Below are 19,441 nucleotides of genomic sequence, written 5' to 3'. Positions count from 1 at the left end.
CTACCCATCTCAAGCGAAACTAGCCACCAACCTACCCAATCGTGTACCTCCACCCTTGTTAACATGCAGCGCCATTTCCCTCCAAGTAAGTCACTGCCCCTCCACCACAGGACCTGAAATAAGGTCGAGACCAACCCGAAACTAGAACTTCGCGGAGTGACTTCTAGCTGTTGCGACCACACCTACCAGGGCAGTTCACGGCCCCTGCCGCTTTAGGGAGCACTGTTCTCGTGGGAAGCGAGCATGATCTCTAGGTGAGCTGGGGTGGGTGCACGCTTGAGTGAGATCAGGAAGGGACCCGGCATAAGGAATGTAGGTACTGTACCTACCTGCCTGGTGCACACTCTGTGGTGTTCTTGGCTGCTGGCTGCTGGCTACTGGATACTGGCTACTGGCTACTGGCTACTGGCTACGGAAAAAGGATACTAGGTAGGCATGGTGAGGTACAGTACAGTACAGGCAGACAGTCCCAGTCTTGTTTTCTGCCTGTGGCTGCTTGTAAAGTGTGGTGGTCCTATTCGTTCAATAAATAAGGCACCGCGCCGGGGGGGGGGGGTATACTTTACAGTACCTAGAAGGTAGGAGTAGTGGTGGTGGTGAGGGTGGGTTAGGGCGGGCGGGTGCCCCACGTCTGGGGATCATCCACCCATCCATCCATCGCCCCGGCCGTTTCCACACACACCCCTGAGTTTTATCGCGTTTCACTATAGTTTGGGGATCGATTCCGATTATCTTATCTCCTACCGTACATTACATCTACGAGTACTTTTCATTTCAACATCAGAATTGAGATTGTGATCGTCCGCAACATAAATGAAGTATGTTGACAAGGTATGATTGGCTGGTTGCGCGGGGAAGACGACTCGAAGAGTCACTACTAGATCCTCCTGGTTAAGGTTCAGACAAACAAAAGCAATTCATTCTAGAAGACGGTAAGGAAGCCACCACCCCCCGCAAATTTGCAACCACATCCACTTTAAAGCGCATCTACTTCTACGGCAAAAGTAACACTACTCTCCAGACATCGAGTACCACAAGTGAATCATCTTAACCAGCAATAATCGGCTGGCAAGGTAAAATGTATGGTTGTCGAAGATAAAACTAATCCTATAATCCAGATAGCGCCCACTCACCAAAAAGAAAAATCATTCCACATATCCCAAACGTTGGTATCATGCATGCATCAAAGAAACAGCCCAGACGAGATGACGCTTGATAGAACAGAATCAGAAAATAGAAAAAGAACAGGCAATCTACACATGGCATAACCGCGCGGTGCCCTAGGACGGCGACTTCCGAGCTTTCCCCAGCCATAAGTGCCACCATCTGCTGACCCCGAGGACCGCGGCGCGACCATCGTCTTTACGCTCCGTGCCGTCGGGGTTGCCCATCACCATGGAGAAGATCCAAAAGAATGCGGCGATCCAGGCGGGCAGGAGAATCGCGATCGAAAAGAAGGGCGACAGCAGCAGGACCGAGATCAGCCCGCCGATCGTGTATGATTCTATCGGCTCGTCCAAAAACGACCCCTCCGGATCATAGATCGGTTGCGTGGATGCCGATCGCCTCGACGACCGTCGCAGGCAGACCAACCGCTCGTGGATGTGTAACTGCGGTACTAGAAGGTCGCATAGTTGGGCACGGAAAGACGTATTTCGCAGGTATCGAATGCAGGAACAGAGGCGGAGCGGGGAAACGAGGAGGACGAAGAGAAGACCGAAGACGGTATACAGGGATGCGATGAAGGAGAAGACAGGAACAGGGATGGAGAGTCGGAACTGCACAAAGGGAAGCGGTCAGCCAGGGCTTGCGCCACGATACGACGAACCATCGGGAAGGAAGCAGACGTACCAACATGACGAGCGCATCAGGCTCTTCCTCCTCAGGGGTGATGTCCTCCACAATCGCTCGTTTATGCACTCGAGCCGCGCCATTCATGTGGTTGTCGCCCGACATATACGAGGAATGGTCAGTCCAACTGCCCCGACCGCGCCCTTCTTTGCGCACCGCCTCGCTCGTCATCGAAGCTCGGGTTACCAGGGAGCCGTTCTCCAGATGCGACGCCGCGACGACCGTCTCTGGCACGATAATGGGCTCCGCACTGGAAGGGTATCCAGTGTCCACGGACCCTTGGTGCGGGCTGGGGATACTCCGCCGGCGGGAAGGATGGTGATACTGCTGCGTATGGGAGTCTGACGGCTGAGGGTGAAGGGTATCGTAACCGGAGTCCCGATCCGACGGAGGGGAGCTCTCCACTCCGTGGAGATGACGCTGGGTGGGCGATAATGGAGGTGAGTCCGAGGTTATATGTGCAGCGGGAGGAGCGGCAGGTATAGAGTCGGGAAAGTAAGCGGTGATGAGTGGGTTGTCACCTTGGTGGTGGGCAGCAGAATGGGACATCTCCGGCTGCCTCATCGTGGGTGGAGAAGAGGGAAGGAAGGGAGGAAGGAAGGGCGAACAGGCAAGTATCAAACAGGAGGTTGGTAGGTAGTAAACAAGGGCGCAATCGAGGTCGGGGAGACCCCCTCAGAAATGCCGCGGCAGCAACACAAGGTGGTACAAAGGCATACACAAAACAGCAGGGATGAGTTCACCGCATGGCTTTCAGCGCAAGGGGGTGAAAGGGAGTTTTGTTTGTTTGGGTGGTATGGTTGGTAGGTGGTAGTGGGTAGGTGGTAGCCGGTATAAGAAGAGCCACAGAGACCGAAGAGGCTTATCAGTTCTGGTCAAGGCGGAATGAGAGGAGGAGAGGAGAGGAAAGAGGGGTAGGGGGGGGTGGAAGGGAGGCACTGAGTGTGTCTGTGTTGTGTGTGTGAGAGGGAGAGGAACCAGGGGGGGGGAGGGCTGAGATCTTTTGTATATCTGGCAGAATAAAGGAAGTAAATACAAAGGAAGGAAAAGAGAGAGGGAGGGGGGAGGAGGAGGAGAGCGGAAAGAGGAGGAGACGAGAGAGCTTCGACTTATACGAGTGCCATGGACAACGACGAGGTTACAGAGCGGAACCTCCCAAGAAAAGACAAGAAAAGATGATCATGTCGAATTTCCCAGGACGAACAGGAACAGCGGAAAGGGAGGGAGTTCTGGTTGAAAGCAACTCTTTTTTCGCTGCCAAGACGCCCAGCTGCCGAGCCCTTGGCATGGGCAACGTCAAAAGCGTGTTACGGCCAACAGCATAGCGTGGTTGGAGGGTAGGTTTGGGAGGGGGGGGGAGGAAGAATAGAAAGAGAGTAGAGGGAGGAAGTTGATGGTGGTAGTGGTTCCAGCGATCGGACGGAGGGGGGGGAGGAGGGAAGTTCAGCCGGAAGCGGACACAGCGCGGAGAGGAGATAGGACTGGAATAATAACAGGAATCATAGGAAGAGTTAAAAGTAAGAGTTAAGGGGGGAGGGATGAGGGGGAGGAAAAGACTCAGGAGGCGGTGGAGGAGGAGGAGGAGGAAGAGGAAGAGGAAGAGAATAGCAGGAAGAAGCGAGAGTAGTATTCAGGGCTGGCCCAGACTGGGGCCATGGTGATTGATGATTTACCTTCATCCATCGCTACGGGTAACTATGTATATGAGTACGTACTCTTGTCTCATATTCGCAATCATCATACAGTTTTAATTGTGGAATCTTTATCTGACAACCGCAGTGGCAGAAGATAACTCCCCTTCATCCTTCCCTCTCTTTTGTCAGGCTCTGTTTCACTTGAACTGCCAAGACGCCAAGGCTCTGCGGGGGGATGCGGTGGCCAGTCAGGCCGAGAGTCATTTGTTCGTGATCCGCATTCGGAGATGGATTGTTGGCCTTGGCGGGATGATGGCCAAGTCACTTAACCTCTTTCCAGCATAGCGTCACCATGGGATGGGGCCAATCGGCCAATGCTACCCTACCTACGTACTTACAGTCCCCGGTCCAGTTTGTAGTAAGGAGTAGTATTACCGCTCACCCTCGCTAAGTCAATGCCGGAGCCCGGGGTCTTTTTTACCTTCCGACCGCCTGCAGCGGCACACCCAGCCCCAACTGGCCAACTGCCGTAATCCAGACCAGGGGGAAAAGAGAGAGGGGTGTGGTCTGAGAGATGCAGACTGAGATGACATTTAATTGATTGATTTAATGCAGGATAAAAATAATCCTCATTTATTTAGATTAGATTCGCAGTCCATGCGGAGAAAATTCCAGGAAAAGAATCATCCCACTTCAGCATGACGTTCCGGGGGGGATCCCCAAGCCTGCCTAGACCCTGCCTGTTCCGTGGGAAGGAACAGACCAACAAACAAACCCTGACTGACCGAGAGACCGAGTCTGACTGATCTGAACTCCCGCCGAGCATTGGCGGGTGCAAAGACACCTCGAGTACGGAGTAGATAAAAAGATAAAAGATAAAACCCAAGTGCCAAAGTCGCGGGCGAGTGAGGATCGTTCAACTTTCGCAGCCGGATTGCCGTGTCCAGCTGGTCGATCCGTCAATAAATTAGGTAACGCCGACGCCTGGTGGCGCTTCACCAACTCTTATTTCCTCTCGCGGCGTTTTGTCCTACGTACTTACTCCGTATATTAGGGATTGTTTAGTTCTAGCGGTTGTCGGGATCGTCTTCCAATCTCCTTAACCGCAATCTGGCTTACTTACCTACCTTCCTACAGAATCGGACTACATAGTGCTCACTTCTCTTACACAGATGGATTGACCTCGAATCTTGAGTGGTTACGATCGATACTCTCTCCGATATCTCCGCCCGAGATGCATCGATTGATTCCGGCTTCAATCGCAACTTTCTCGGACTTAGGGAGGCAGAAAGAAGAAAGAAAGGAGTCATGACATGACCTGTCCACCGCCGTCTGGGCTTGTGCGTGTCTTGGACCCTGGGCACTCGTGATAGCGATTTTTCCGAGGAAGACGAGAAAGACCAGAAGGGCGAAAAAAAAATTTCAGAAAAGAAAAGAGGGGAGTCGCACAGTTTCACTGCTCATCACAGGCTGGGCAAACCAGTCCTGTTGGTCCATTCAATCCCGCCAGGAGATCCAACCGAGTCTCGGGTCTTGGCCTGCCATGCCCAGAACGTTAGGCTGCAACAACTGTTCTGCTTGGTCAGAAGGTCGATCCGTTCGGTTGTTTGCGTGGCTTTCATGCCGGTCAACCCTCCTAGGGAGAAGAAGATGATGATGATGATGCTCAATAGTGGACTGGACTGTATGGTGCAGTCCGCCGGTGAAACCCATGGCCGCGAGCAACAAGGGAGAGAGTGAGAGAGGGAGGGGAAAGCTCCGGCACAACTATGACTGTGTTTGTCATACATTGTAAGTTAGGATCCGCCCATAGTCCACGTCTACGTCTACGGTCTACCCCAGCAGTCCATGCATGTGAAGCTTGCGGGGGTGACGGGTCGTGGTTGTCCTCCCCTTCTCTTCCCCCCTCCCTCCCCCCTTTTTCAGAACGGTCGGATTTTGAACCCTAGAGCATCTTTGTTGTCCTACGGGTTGGTCTGCGGGAGAAGACACCGGGGGTTTACCATCCGTGGTTGAGTGTCGGGCTGAGTAGACATCTCCCGTTGGAATCGCAATTGATTGAGGCTCGTTAGTGCTTATGGCACTCTCAATGTCGGACTGAGTCATGGGCTCAGTCCTTGGGTGCTCGACCATGACTTTTCCTGACCCCCCCGCACGTCCGTATACAGCTCTGATATAATCTGAATCTTACCACCCCTGGCTACTATCGATTACCTGATCATTTCCAGGAGGGAGCTTGCTTCATCATTGACCGCGTACAGGTCTGACTTGATCTTTTTCTGTTTCTGATAGGTTCATGCACCCTTGCGTCGCCTGGATGTAGTTTCGCTGAAGGCAGTAAACATAGAGTTGACTCTCCATCGTTTCCATGGCTAGGATTCTGAGACAGTTCGTCGCAAACCATCGCCTTAAATACATGCGCACAATCGTTGATGGAGTATAGTGTATGGCTTGAAGTACTTCTTCGGTATTCCCTCTGAACCAGCACACACGAACCTGTCCTCGCCACCGCATCCAATCTGAAGCAGACCAACGGCACACCTCAGCCACCGAAGCAGCTACCAAACCCCACAGCCTCATGCTTCCACCTCCTCATCCCGAGAAACTCATCTCCCCTGCAAGGAGACTGACTCGCAGGTACCGATACCAAGGACGCACCTCCCCACACCCGGAACCACCCCTGCATCCGACAGGCCGATGAGGAACGAACCCGATATCGTCTGGGCTCAATCAGGTGCTCAATGGTGCGCCCACATCGATGACGCAGCTCGCCCCGTCGACTCGACCGGGCCATCCCTTCTTGTTCTTGTTCAATCCGTTATCTGCAGATAGTGTCATCGTTACTGCTCCGAGCAGGGCACCGATGTCACGGGAGATGTTTTCCGGTCCCACCACTTCAGCTCGAACAGTAGGGATGGGACGATGCGAGAAGTAGGTGAGGATTGAGCCTCGAAAGGAGCTGTCGTGATTCGGTGGGTGGGGACAAGGATCGTACGATTCTTTAGGAAGTTGGGTTGAGGTGTTGCTGTTTACTGAGTCACTCTGTGACACTGGGTATGGAGGGACGAGTCAGTGGTTGCAGGTGGGTTTGTTGGGGTTAGCTCTGGATGGTTGGAGGTGTACTGTGAGGTAAGTTGGGTATGTTCATGGGAGTATGGCAGCTAAGGTCAAGATGTGTGGTTAGGTCTGATTCGTTGAGCAGAGGCTTCGGGGACCTAGAATCCAGCATTGAGTCATGATTCTTGATGGTCGCCAGCAAGAGGGTTATAGCTTGCGGCGTATGTTGCATGGTATGAGCCAGCCTTCTCGGATAGTGCTATGCTTCTGCGTGGTTGCTCGAAGTGCTGGAGCTCCGCTCTATGGACCTCGGCCTCACCCCGACCTTGTGGGGTTGATCTCAGACCGGTGGGGATAATTGCTGTGTTGGAACATATCATTGAGCTAGGGGGCCAAGCCGGTTGGCGTTATTGGAGGTGCTGGAGATACTGGCCCCTAGTCTACCTCACCACCAAGACACCACCGGTATGCCTGCTTCCGTAGGATCTCAAGCTCCTTCCATGGTCTTCGGAGATAGAGACCTCTAGTACAACACTAATCATCAGGTAGTCGCGTCTATATACATTCTTCTCTCCCCTTCGGACAGTGCTAGCACAAACACATCCACGCCATACTCCCTACTTGAAACCTCAATATACCTTCCACCACCACAGACATAATAAGATAGTGACAAGACCCACCCCTCGTTGATATCGAATTGTATCTTTCTATGCCGCCATAGAAGTAAAAGGGCCACTTTCTTATACTCTTGTCAAACAAGACACTTCCAGATATCTCACCACCGCTCCAGGAGATATCCGGGGCTTTGCCCAATCGCCCAAGAGTTCATTTGTGTAGTGGAAAACAAGACTTCGTCCCCTGTGGGCGTTCCCGAGTCTGGCGACATCACCGATCATTTTCCATTCTGCTGCTATCCTGGTGAAATAATGCATACGGTAGTCTCCCTGATAGACGCACTCTGCCCTTGCTATTTCATAGTCCACCAAGAACTCATGTCAGACATGCAAATTCTCGAAAACCACAGGTGATGGAATGGTCCCCAACACACTCACAAGCCGCCTAACCATGTCAAGGATTCGAATAAAAGATTTCGGTCCCAAGCGCTAGGGCCATTCATCATCTCAATTCTTCCCAGCCTTCGTGTAAAGGTGATAGAGAAAGGGTTCTCTCCAGGGTCGTGCGAGAGAATAGTCTTACATTCTCGGTGTATTAGGCGGAAGTAGCAGGAAACCCCAAGCCTCTATTGTAGTCTTGGTGTCGTCTGCAGGTCCTGATTCTGGTACTGTACTCTTCCTTGTGAGAGAAATCAGGAACCTTGAATGAAACCACCAGCCCTCTCCCCCCTTTGGTTGAGATTTAGTGACAAACGCTCCGCTAAAATGCCACCTAACCCCCGTTCAACCCATAATCCCGCTTCTACGGTCCCACCACAGCCCCAGTACCCTTAGTTCAAGGCGCTCAAACGCGGCAGACCACGGGCCAATTCCGTATATAAACAGAGAGGAATAATCCCGGGAATAGCAGATTGCCACTCCGAGCGGGACAGCATCTAGCCCAAGTGGAGACGCTGATCTACTTGGGTGAGAAACATCTGCTGGCGAGACCTAGCATGAACCACAGCAAGATCGCATACTCGTGAAGGTAGCCAATCTCCAGAACACGAACGTTGAGGATTTTGACTCACCGTAGCCCTTCCTGGCCACGTTGGATATCTGGCTCGGTGAATCACTCGATATCAAAAGGTAGAAGGGGGGGTCCAGCGAAGAAGTCCTCTGGGATGATGGTGCGATGTATGAAGTCTGTAATTTTCTTTCGGGAGAAACCCAGATTATCGAGCTGGTGGGATCATGCTCGAGGGGGGCGGAGAACGGAAGGAGTACTGGTAGAACTTGAACCACGACCTTTGTCTCTCGAGGATGGGATGCTACCTATTCGAGATTTGTGGTCAAGATAAGCAAAGCAGAGAGGGGAGTCTAGTCGCGATCCAATCCTGATACCAATTCACACATCCGAGAGGACACGCAGCTCGCTTGCAAGTTGATCAACAGGTCACACCCAGCCTATACACAAGTATGTAGGTCGTTCAGATGTGTCTATACACGGTCTCCAAGCTCAGCTACACCTGTCCAATCCCAGATCTACACTCCTATCACAGGCGACTTAGGCCAGATCGGAACGGAAACCTGCCTGTGGTGTCGAATTCCTGGGACTCTACCGCCGTCCTGGCAGCAGATTTCTGAAAGCACTCCATCCAACCTCGCGCCCAACAAGAGACAGTCTCACTTGGCAGCCAGCCAGCCAGCCAGCCAGCCCGGGCCCTGTGCTGCATATGTTTCAGCCCCCCGGGCCAGTTCAGCTGGCTGCCTAACGGTGCCTTAACTTCTGTGCATAAATGGGGGGGGTTCTCAGTAGCTCCGCGGCATAAGTTAGTTAGTGATTGTGCTTAGCTAATATTGTGCATCGCGTCGCTTCGAGTCACATGACGCAACTAGTAGGTAACTCACAGCACAGTACCCGTCCGAAGAGCCAATGGCCTTGCAGCCATTGTGCAACCCGTTGGGTTGCCAAAGGATGAGGTGGGCGGGCCCGGCCTACTACCTACTCGCTGGAAAGGAACCCTCAATTCAACCCGGCCTCAGCTAATTACCGTACCTACTGAATTAATCCCGTCTTGAAGGCACTACAGCCCTGCCATGGAACACTGCAATCTCGGAGGCCTACGAAAGTGGAGGATAGGCCTGGGGTTCAAATTGTCCCGCCCGCGGCTTACTAGGTACTAGGTAAACTAAATTGAAGGAAATCCTTCTGAAGTGCACCAGTGGGCTCAACGGCCCTCCGTCCCTTCCTCGGCAATGGCAATGGCAATGCAGCACCGGGTGTTGCTGTTGCTGTGGCTCGAGCCGCTCAGGCCGATCTTGCAATCGCCCTACAGATCGAAGACAAGCATTATGATTCTCTAGAAAAATAGCTCAGATTGAGTCAACAATTGTAAAGCCACGGGAGAATTCAGTCAATACCTTAGTTATACCCCACCAGACCAAAGAATATACTCCAGCAGTTGGGCCAGCATAATCACCAACTCGAACCCACCGAAGCAGACTCGGCTCGGCTACTACTGTACTGTACCTCTTTTTTATCTTGATCTTCCTAGAAGGATCAAGATGCCAGACGGCAGAGGGGGGGGGGGGGGGGGGGGGTCACTGTCATTGTGTGTGTTTGTGGACGGGTGGGTGTGGGTGGCTCCCCTCCCTCCCACTCACTCCCCGCCCGCCCTTCTCTCGGCCGGCCCCGGCGGGTGTGTGGATGACGATGATGCGCGCGACACGTCCACCGTGTTTGTTTCCCCCTGAGGGAGGGTGATGAGATGAGATGCTTTCGATCACTAACACTAGCTAGATGGACTCTCTCTTTCTCGCTTCCGACTATGGATAGTCATCTGGTTCATCTGGTTGGGGAATGCGATATTAGTTTTCTAAACCCTGCGGCAGTGGGAGAGATGAAGAAATATTTAACTATACAAGATCCTGAGCGGGGCGACCTTTTTTTTGGTTTTCTTTCTAGGGGACAGTACCGGACTAGGTACGGAGTACAGCACCGGTGGTTGCTATTCCCGTAAACAAGGTTACTGGATTATAGGATGGGTTGCATGATGTTGTGTAACGGGTTAATTTCTTCTCTTGGAGAAAATGTCTACCTATCGTATCGTATATCCATCCCCTATCTATGGGATGGAAGAAAGAAACTACCTACCCGGTAGTTGTATATACTATCGAGATGGAAGGTTTTTGCTGAATCTGGGGGGGTTTTCTCGAAAGTGGAAAATGAAAACATCCTTGCGAAGCCATGCAAAAGAACCCAGACGGAGCTCCCCTCCCGTCTATTTAAATTGAGACATACAGGACCGGTAGTTGGTGGTAGCTGCTGCTTATCTTATTGTTTATATTCCCAGGGCTGGAAGCACCTGGCTCGGTGGGTTAGCTAGGTTATATTTGCGGAGCATGGTCTGCCTCTCCGCGGGCCCCTTCCTATACAGCAGCACTACTGCTACACAAGGCTGTCGCAATGCAGCGCAACGCACACACGCACGCGTGCAGAACTGGTACTCAGTAACACATTACACACTTTCCCCCTTGGTGCAAGATATCGTAGCAGAGTCACCAGATCAGCCTGTCAAAGATAGTAGTCACACATGGTGGGGAACACCGCAGGGGCGATGGGGGGTTTGTTGTACAGTGCTCCGTACAGACACCCAGACTGTGGGACTGTACACTGTACACCCATGTAGGCAGGGAGAGGGATGGGGCCGGGGTAAAGGTGAAAAGAAACTCAAAAACCCTGGACCTGGACTGAAAGACTCATCGGTTATTGTGTTGATGGTTTAGTAGGTACGGTACTACTACCAGGTCATTATTTGTTGACAAGGGGATTTCTGGAGTTGTTGGTTGGTTGGTTGGCTGGCTGGCTGGTTGGCTGGCCGCCCGCCCGCCCGCGCGGACCGGGGCTGGGACTGGGGCTGTTTTGTGTGTCCCGAGCTCAGTCGTTGCAAGACTGCTTGCTGCAGGCATGCACGCACATATGATGGAGGCACTGTAGAGTACAGTACGTGACCGTACATTTGCCCGGGTCGTTCTCCCCAGTAGGCGCCATGCATGAAGTGGTGATAGTTGCATCTGAGAAAAACAGGGATGGGATCGATACTGTAGTAAATTCTTACCGCCGGGTGGGGAGCGATGGTGTGGGAAGGTAATCTGTCATCCCAGCCGGTTCGGTCAAAGGGGGGACAGGGTGATGTGAAGCCTTCCCACCTACGGAGACTGACATTGGGTATATATAGCCCTGTCGATTGCCATGCCTGACGACCCTGTGTACACACCGCATCTCCTCAGATTATTCAGGTCGCATGGCCTACCGCCAGAGCACAACTCATGTGCTTAGGTATGTGTATCCCTTCCCGAATTGTGCACGGTAAGACAAAATGGAATCCATCTCGAAGAGCAGCCAGCCGGGTCCGTACGAACTCGTGTCTTCTGCAGATGCTACTTTTTCTTTTTTTTCTTTTTTTTTTGCTGTTCCTCCTGAGTAACCCACATACCGACTCAATCGCCGATGTAATGTGCACACCTGTTCTCGTGTTTGAGATACATTGCTAGGCGGAATCTAACCCGTAGTCAGTAGTATGTGGGGGGGTTTTTTCCTTTCGGGGTGGGCACTGGGGCACGTAGTCTAGGAAGTATGAAGTGTGAAGAATGGAGTGGGTGGGTGGATTCTTCTGACTGGCAGCTTTCCGGACGGTCGGATACTTCCATTCAGGGCTGGAAGAGAGAGGGGAGAAAAAGTCGCGAAGACCGAGTACATCAGGACTAACCAGTGTAGGTAGGAAAAGCCAGGGCACGCACCGTCCCTCCACCACGGGATCAGTGTCTCAACCCAACAGGAACAAGCAGAACCCTCATCTGACATACTGCCGTGCCGGGTTGAATCTGTCGATTCCATTGGAATTCGATCTGTTTGAGATTCAATGCCATTCAAAGCCACCTAACCACACCTGTTCAGTCGCATTGGCAATGGACACAGTCTCTGGGGCGGATCTATCAGGAATTTGATTAGGTGCGAACTAAACTACTCGAAGGAAAAGTCAAGGTCGATGCTCGGATCCGACAAAAGGGGCCTAACGTAAGAATCACGAAGGGTGCGTTTTCTTGACCTGGCCGAAGGAAACCCCGACCAACCCGTAGGAGTTTAGGGAGAAAACCAGTAGGTGCGAGGTACTAGTTACCGGCTGGCTCCGAGTCTAGGCTGGTATGTCGGGGCCTTGAGGGGAGTTGGGGAGAGACCCTGCGGTGAGTTGGACCGGCAGCTAAAGAAAGTTCTAGGGCATCAACCGCCGTGTCTAGGGCCAAGGATTATTTATTGTCTGTCCAGAAATACGAAAATGCAAGGTGGCATTTTTCTCACTACACACAAGATGAAAGGGAAGGGTGGTGAGGTCATCAGGGAAGAAGAAAGGGCCAGCCAGATTTTATGTGATGATGAAAAAGGGAAAAGAGGGCAAGAAACGGAAGGGCATTGATCCCAAAAGAGAAAAAAGAGAAAGGGAAGAAAAAAAGAGGGGGAGGAAGGGGGGAAAAGCGCGCGAAGAAGAAAAAAGGATCGGCCCACACCCAGGTGATGTATCAAGATCATCGAGACATCAACAGAAAAGCCGACGGATCAGCATCGGGTAAGGTCCACTCCAAGGAATCCGTTAGGAATCCGTGGCTGTTGCCGGAGGCATCCATTAGTACTGTACATTTTGACTTAGCACAACTTACTCATGCGTGGGATCTGGGATCTGGGCGGGCGCTTAGGTAAGCCCGTTGCTGCAGTCCGCGGCTGAAAAGCAGCCTCTTAACAGTCCATGACGGAAGGGGTGGGAGGAGGGGAGGAGGGAGGGGGAGGGATGAAAAGAGCAGGAAACCAGAAAATCCATTCTCCTCGCACAGAGTGATGACAATGTTCGTCTGTACCACAAACCACGCAACCTGGTAGAGCGTCCATATTCGCCTCCTGAACCTGACGTCCACTACCCCTCCCATGCAGACAGCTGCAAGTCCACACGGACTGTGCCAATCTGTCAGACGGCTGAGCATAACCGGCAGTGTGCAGCCAGCCCAAGATTGCCGCACTGACAGTGGCTGGCCCTTCATGTCTGACAGCCGGAAAAGAGAGATGAACTGGTGAAGAAATGAAGTTGAATGGGGAAGGGGTGAAGGGGGGCTGATCCAAAGAGGGTTTGACTGTTTGACTTGCTTTTCAGGCTGGGAGGTAGTAGACCGATTATCGTTGTGCCGGAGTACGGAGTACTGAGATTTCGGATCGACCCATGGAAGAGGGGGATGGAGAAAGCGTGATTAAAGATTGGACTGCAGAGGGTCCTACGCCATATGTACAGTACGAGTAGATTATACGCAAGTGCATGTATTGTCCGTTAGAGCCCTGAGGCACTGTGGGAGGAGGTCATTGGGGACGGCAGGACGGCAGGACGGGCGCGACTGGCAAGTGCAGCATTTGGGTTTTTGCAGGTGGTCCGAGTGCGGAGTACGCCTCATGCCTCATGCCTGACTATCTAGGCTTGCTCGGGAGCTTAGGTTGTTGAGCTTATGCATTTATGGCCATACGCCAGTCATGTAGGTCGGTTGCAGCCCCACTTACGCGGGCAGAAATTATTGGCGTCGTTCCGCTAATAATGCGGTTGATTCATTGGGAAAGAGAATAATACTCGAGTAGGTTTCTCTTTTTTCTTTTTATTTTTTCTCTTTTTTCCATTTTGGGATTTTATCCCTTTGTTTTTTTTTTTCTAATCTTTTTTTTTTCTCAAAAATGACAAAGTGGCACGGGGAAGTGAGGTCGGGTGGGTCTAGCTGACCATGGTCCACCTGCAGTCTTTCGGCGAGTCACAGCCGGGGGTTCGTGCTAGACTTACCACCCTCCCCATCCCTGAAGGTGCATTTTTGGCTCCGGCGCTTGCATCCTCGTCAAACACTGCCCTGTTTCGGGGCGGTTCGACTCCATACCCACTTATTTTTTCTCCCATTGACTCCGCCCGTCCCCATGCGCGGTCCACCCCCCCGTTTCCTTCTGTAGTGTGCACTCTACAGTCAGTCTCTTACAGTCGCACTCATCAAATTCATCGACTTTGCTGATTCTATGCCTGGTCCCATTTTCCCTTTAGATTTTCAGTGGTATATAGTACTATGTACCGTAACTGGTCAGGTCACTATCACATTCGCCCCCGCCTGCCAACATTTGACACTAAGCCCTTTCCCGCGATGGTGATACAATTCTTACTGTAAAAGTTCACCCCTCATCTAGAGTCGTTCGCTAATTGCGCATAAGCGATTCGCATGGAGGGGGGGATATATATCATCATACTATTGCTTACGATCATTATAAGAGTACCATGAATGAGGCTGTTCCATTGTATGAGCTATAGTTAGGAGTAGCGTGGAGTGTGCTTCTAGTTTTACAGCCTCAGGCATCAATTTGTGTGCTTATTGCACTTAAACGGCACCGCTGTCCCGGTGAACAAATTTAACCACAGAAACAGCAGATAGTAAACTTCCGCATGTATGCTGCTGTACTGCTGTAGCTGCTGTAGCTGCTTCGGCTGCTGCTGCTGCTGCTGGGACGAATGCAACGCCCCCCAGACCCAAACTGAAGTTCGGCGCCCGGAAAATATTAACTGTAAATACCCGCGGACACGACTCCAGATTGTCCCCACCCGCTAGGCCGTTCCTGGAGGTCGAGCTGCCTGTCTTCGGCTTGGCGCCGGACGACCGCCATCTCAGCTTTTCCGTGCTTTCCTTGGGTTTCGTTGACTGCTTCAGAGCTGCACAACCACTAGCGTCTCTTGGCGTTTTTCGCTCTCTACCACCAGCCCCTCGACCTTCCCTCTTCCTCTTCCTCTTCCTCTTCTTCTCTCTTCCTCTGTCTTTCTCTTCTCTCTTCCTTTCCCTCTTCTCCTCCTTTTCCCTTTCGCTTTGGCTCGCCCTCCCCCTGCCAATTAAACTCACCTTTGTCACTTCACCCTCCCCCCCCCTAATTCCTCAATTCTCTTCTCTCCCTTTTCCGCCTTTTTATCTCACTATCCCTTGCTTGTGTCATTCGGCTTCATCGCCCCCCCCCTCCAAGTTGTTGTTCAGTTCTGCCGTTCGATCCTTTTTGCTTTGCCGTGTTCCTGTCAACTTTCCTACCGGCGGGTCACTCATCCATCATATACAGATCCCAGCCGCAGTATTGGGCTTGATTGACCGTGCAAGTACTTTAGCGCTTGCATATCCGTATATCTTTCGAGCTTGACAGCGCCACGGCCCATTCCGTGTCGTCCCATCGCCTCCTTCCGCCGTCGCGACTTGGGTTCGATTTCGCTTTGGCAGTAACCGTCTTGCGTGAATCGTTTCGGGATCCCGTCGCGTTTCGATTCCAGGTGGTTAAGTCTAGTTTGCGCGACCGCCTGTATCTGGATTGTGCGACCTCGCCGTAACACAAGCGCTCGTTGCATCATCGTGTCGCAAAGTGCATGGGAGCATAAAGAGTCAGGATCCGCATCACTCGGTTGTGTCGCGTCTCGGCTTAATCCTGTATCAACATAATGGCCCACACACAGCCATCACCTACGGGGGGTGTGACCCCTCACCATGGCCATCTCGCAGCTCATCCGCAGGTCAATGGTCACCTCCCCTTGCAATCCCAGAGCCAGAAGGGCCCGCCCTTGACTACTGCGCAGAAGATTGCTGCTCTGAATGAACAAGTCTGGCTACAAATCGGTACGTAGATCTATAATGGCATTGATGTTGTAGGGCCACTTGTCTTGGCCGTCGTCTCTGCTGGACCACCGCTAACTGTCTGCCTAAAGGAGCGCTCACTGAATTGATGGGTGACCTTGATGGTGCCATGAATGCTTTCGAACAAGCGCTGCGACACAATCAGTGGTCTATCCCTGCGATGAATGCGATCTCTTGTATATTGCGCACAAAGGAGCAGTTTCCCAAGGCGATTGAGTACCTGCAAAACATCCTTAAGCTGGATCCCACCAGTGGCGAAACATGGGGCAGTCTGGGTACGTATAACCTGTTTAGTGTCTGATCTATCGCTGACTTGCGACTCGATTAGGTCATTGTCATCTGATGATGGACAACTTGCAGGAGGCATACACTTCCTATCAACAGGCGCTCTATCACCTCCGTGATCCAAAGGTCGGTAACCGGTTGAATATTGTTGATCATACGAATAGAAATACTGATGAAAAGCAGGAGCCCAAGTTGTGGTATGGAATTGGTATTCTCTATGATCGCTATGGCTCCCTAGATCACGCCGAAGAAGCCTTCTCCCAAGTCATGCGCATGGCGCCCGATTTCGAAAAGGCCAACGAAATCTACTTCAGGCTGGGCATAATATACAAGCAGCAGCAGAAGTTCAACCAGAGTCTGGAGGTATGTATCTTGCAGATGGCGTGCCACTGCCGTGGACTTGTTGAATCCTGTACTAATGAGTAATCTTTAGTGCTTCAAATACATTGTGACAGACCCTCCCCGTCCCTTAACGGAAGAGGATATCTGGTTCCAGATTGGCCACGTTCATGAACAGCAAAAAGATGTAAGTTTGGACAACCATACAGCGAATGATTTGCAGCTAATCCAGCCACAGTTTGATGCCGCGCAGCAAGCCTACAGACGGGTCCTTGACCGGGACCCAAATCACGCCAAGGTCCTGCAACAGCTGGGATGGCTCTACCATCAGCAAAGCAACAACTATGCTAGTCAGGAGAAAGCGATCGAATACTTGGAGAAATCCGTCAGCGCAGGTATGCATCGCACATTTCGTCCACTCGCAATTCGACGCTGACGTAACATTCAATAGACAACACCGATGCCCAGAGTTGGTATCTGTTGGGTCGCTGCTACATGTCTCAAGCCAAGTACCCCAAGGCGTATGAAGCTTATCAACAGGCGGTCTACCGTGACGGACGCAACCCGACTTTCTGGTGCTCCATTGGTGTCTTGTATTATCAGATCAACCAGTACCGTGATGCGCTGGATGCTTATTCCCGTGCGATCCGCTTGAACCCATACATTTCGGAAGTGTGGTACGATCTGGGAACTTTGGTAGGTCACAGCCCTTCAGGTGCCATTAGGGCGAACGCTGACCTCGCCGCTAGTATGAGTCATGCAATAACCAGATTGCGGATGCACTTGATGCCTACGGTCGCGCTGCTGACCTGGATCCGACCAATGTTCACATCAAGGCCCGCTTGCAACTCCTCCAGAGCCAGCTGTCAGGTTCCGGCCAAAGCAACGGCCCGGCTCCTCAGCCCCAGGATGTCCACCCACAAGCGTATCAAGCACCCGGTGTTGGAGCACCTCCTGCGCCTCAATGGGGTGCACCAGCCCCCACCGGTGGTCCACCCCCGCAGGCTCCCGCCCCCCCGAGACAGATTGCTGACTGGAACCGTGGCATCAACGAAGTCCAGTCTCAGGTTCAAGCCCAAGCCGCCAACGGATTTGATCACCGCGATGCTCTCCGAGCTCCCAGCTCCCTTCAGCAACCGAGCCCGCGACAGGAGCCAGGCAGAGTGTTTCCCGATGCCGTGCGTCCTCAGCCGGCCGTTCGCTCTCCCAAGACTACTCTGCCCGGCGGCCCTAACGCTTATGGGCCTGGACACACCCTTCCTCAGCTCGCCAACCCTAATGTTCCCGCGTCTGATCGCACTCCTGGTGCCTCTGCGGCTTTCTCTTCCGCAACACGCGGACCATTGCCCCCAGCTCCCGCCGCACCTCCTGCTCCTGGTGCTGCCAATGGTGCACCTACTCCTGGCGGTACTCTGCCTCCTTACCATCGCCCTTTCACTCCACCTACGGAAATCAGGCCCCTTCGTGACGAACGGCCATCCTCGCCTGGCTCCACCTACCCGCACCAACAGTACCACCACGGCCCCACCGTGCCACCTAGTGGCACTGGCATTGCAGGTGGCGCACCTCCTCCTGCCTCTGCCATCAGCGCCGCAGAAGCGGCTGCCCGCGAGCGTGAGGATCGTCCTGGCTCTGCTATGAAGCGTGGTAGAGAGTGGGACTCTGAGCCTGGTCCTGCCAAGAAAATCGCTAGTGAGGAGAGCCGTGCTCGCCTGGACGAACAGATGACTCGCCGCGTCACTCCTCCCAACCGCATGCCTTCGCCTGGAGAGATGCAGCGCCGTAGCTCCTCGGAGGCCCGTCGTGAGGACCAACGCAGAGTCAATGAAAACTACCATCCATCTGAGGCGGCCCATCACCCTCAAACTTTGCCTTCTATCCAGCACATGCCCCCCCACCCGGCCGGCGGCCCTAGTCTCCCTCCCATGTCCGAAACCCCGGCTACGGTTTCCAATGGTCCCCAGTCTGGCCCGCCATCTGCCACCGTTCCTGTCAAGGAGGAGCCAGCTCGCAGTGAACAAGCCCCGGCCCACGAGCCCGCGGCACGCAAAATGGACGTGGATGAGAACTACGACGATGACGGCGACGATGAGAAGAGAGCTTCTGCCGCTGTTAAGGGAAGCCCCTCCGCTAGTGCCAACAACAGCAGCAATGGCGTCCTGGCCAGTGGGTCCCAGCCCGCCCAAGCGAAAACCGAGTCTACTCCTGCAGTCTAGAGCTCGGTGATGTGATGTCCTTTGCATGCATGCCCCTCCAGGGTGTATTGACTGCTGTAACATGACGCCCAAATCAAGAACCAGTGTTCGCAACGATTAATTCTACTATGAGACGCCTCTCTACCCTCGTTACCCTTCCTTTTCCCCCTTTCCTTGGTTTCGTCTATATATCTTTTCTTCAATCTTCTTTGGCCACTCTGTTCGCCCGCTGTTTTATCACGAGAGCTTGTTTGTATTGTAGTCTTGGCAACTCATGGGACGGTTATTTATGGTCATCGGTTTCTGTATTGAGTGTCTACTATTTGAGCCCTTTAGTAACGCATTCTCCGTTCAAACACACTAGTCATTCTAAAGGGGCCTTGATTGCAGCGGGTGCCAATTGAGGCAAACTCAAGTCGATTGTATAACAGGAGGATAGTCAGTGTAGAAAGGCCTGTACCACACATCACAGCACTGCAGCAGGTGGTAAGAAAGAAGCTGAGATTCGAACCGTAGAAGCACAACGTGCCAAGCCTCGCCCTATGCATTTCAAGCGTGGAGAACTACTAGTATTGGGGAAGCAATTGGGGCTGGAAAAGAGTGCGAGGTGGTATGGATGTCCTAAGCGTGCGACCGTGTGGCCCACTAGAGCATGTTCCGTTGCAAAAGGATGACACATCTGGGTAGATCATGGCCGAGCATGCAAAGTTTCTTAGGGAGAAAACCCGAAGAGGAAAGAAAGGGGAAGGAGGGGGGA

General features: G+C 52.7%; 6 protein-coding genes across 6 annotated transcripts; 3 read left to right on the top strand and 3 right to left on the bottom strand.

The window, feature by feature from the left end:
* Window positions 1-1,068: 1,068 nt before the first annotated feature.
* On the bottom strand, window positions 1,069-2,832 carry BO66DRAFT_395789 (uncharacterized protein). The gene is made up of 2 exons (XM_025648309.1): window positions 1,852-2,832; window positions 1,069-1,778 (listed from the first exon to the last, which is right to left on the bottom strand). The coding sequence occupies exons 1-2, from the start codon at window positions 2,413-2,415 to the stop codon at window positions 1,281-1,283; spliced, it is 1,062 nt and encodes a 353-aa protein (XP_025498864.1). The 5' UTR covers window positions 2,416-2,832; the 3' UTR covers window positions 1,069-1,280.
* A 3,383-nt stretch (window positions 2,833-6,215) lies between these two features.
* Window positions 6,216-7,094, bottom strand: BO66DRAFT_475351 (uncharacterized protein; the record flags this gene model as incomplete). Its single annotated transcript, XM_025653224.1, has 2 exons — window positions 6,609-7,094; window positions 6,216-6,535 (listed from the first exon to the last, which is right to left on the bottom strand). The coding sequence occupies exons 1-2, from the start codon at window positions 6,772-6,774 to the stop codon at window positions 6,216-6,218; spliced, it is 486 nt and encodes a 161-aa protein (XP_025498863.1). The 5' UTR covers window positions 6,775-7,094.
* A 4,284-nt stretch (window positions 7,095-11,378) lies between these two features.
* On the top strand, window positions 11,379-11,728 carry BO66DRAFT_219396 (uncharacterized protein). The gene has a single exon (XM_025642662.1). The coding sequence runs from the start codon at window positions 11,468-11,470 to the stop codon at window positions 11,690-11,692; it is 225 nt and encodes a 74-aa protein (XP_025498862.1). The 5' UTR covers window positions 11,379-11,467; the 3' UTR covers window positions 11,693-11,728.
* A 758-nt stretch (window positions 11,729-12,486) lies between these two features.
* On the bottom strand, window positions 12,487-13,521 carry BO66DRAFT_395787 (uncharacterized protein). The gene has a single exon (XM_025648307.1). It carries the CDS (start codon window positions 13,226-13,228, stop codon window positions 12,854-12,856), a length of 375 nt encoding a protein of 124 aa, XP_025498860.1. The 5' UTR covers window positions 13,229-13,521; the 3' UTR covers window positions 12,487-12,853.
* Window positions 12,502-12,935, top strand: BO66DRAFT_395788 (uncharacterized protein). Its single transcript, XM_025648308.1, has 2 exons — window positions 12,502-12,800; window positions 12,854-12,935. The coding sequence occupies exon 1, from the start codon at window positions 12,569-12,571 to the stop codon at window positions 12,764-12,766; it is 198 nt and encodes a 65-aa protein (XP_025498861.1). The 5' UTR covers window positions 12,502-12,568; the 3' UTR covers window positions 12,767-12,800; window positions 12,854-12,935.
* A 2,005-nt stretch (window positions 13,522-15,526) lies between the features above and the next one.
* On the top strand, window positions 15,527-18,861 carry cyc8 (putative transcriptional corepressor Cyc8). The gene is made up of 8 exons (XM_025642661.1): window positions 15,527-15,847; window positions 15,937-16,140; window positions 16,194-16,276; window positions 16,334-16,513; window positions 16,584-16,676; window positions 16,728-16,884; window positions 16,941-17,185; window positions 17,239-18,861. Exons 1-8 carry the CDS (start codon window positions 15,673-15,675, stop codon window positions 18,703-18,705), a joined length of 2,604 nt encoding a protein of 867 aa, XP_025498859.1. The 5' UTR covers window positions 15,527-15,672; the 3' UTR covers window positions 18,706-18,861.
* Window positions 18,862-19,441: the final 580 nt, after the last annotated feature.

This window comes from Aspergillus aculeatinus, assembly GCF_003184765.1.
Source record: "Aspergillus aculeatinus CBS 121060 unplaced genomic scaffold BO66scaffold_69, whole genome shotgun sequence".
NCBI classification, from domain to species: domain Eukaryota; kingdom Fungi; phylum Ascomycota; class Eurotiomycetes; order Eurotiales; family Aspergillaceae; genus Aspergillus; species Aspergillus aculeatinus.
This window is presented reverse-complemented; position numbering and strand designations above follow the sequence as displayed.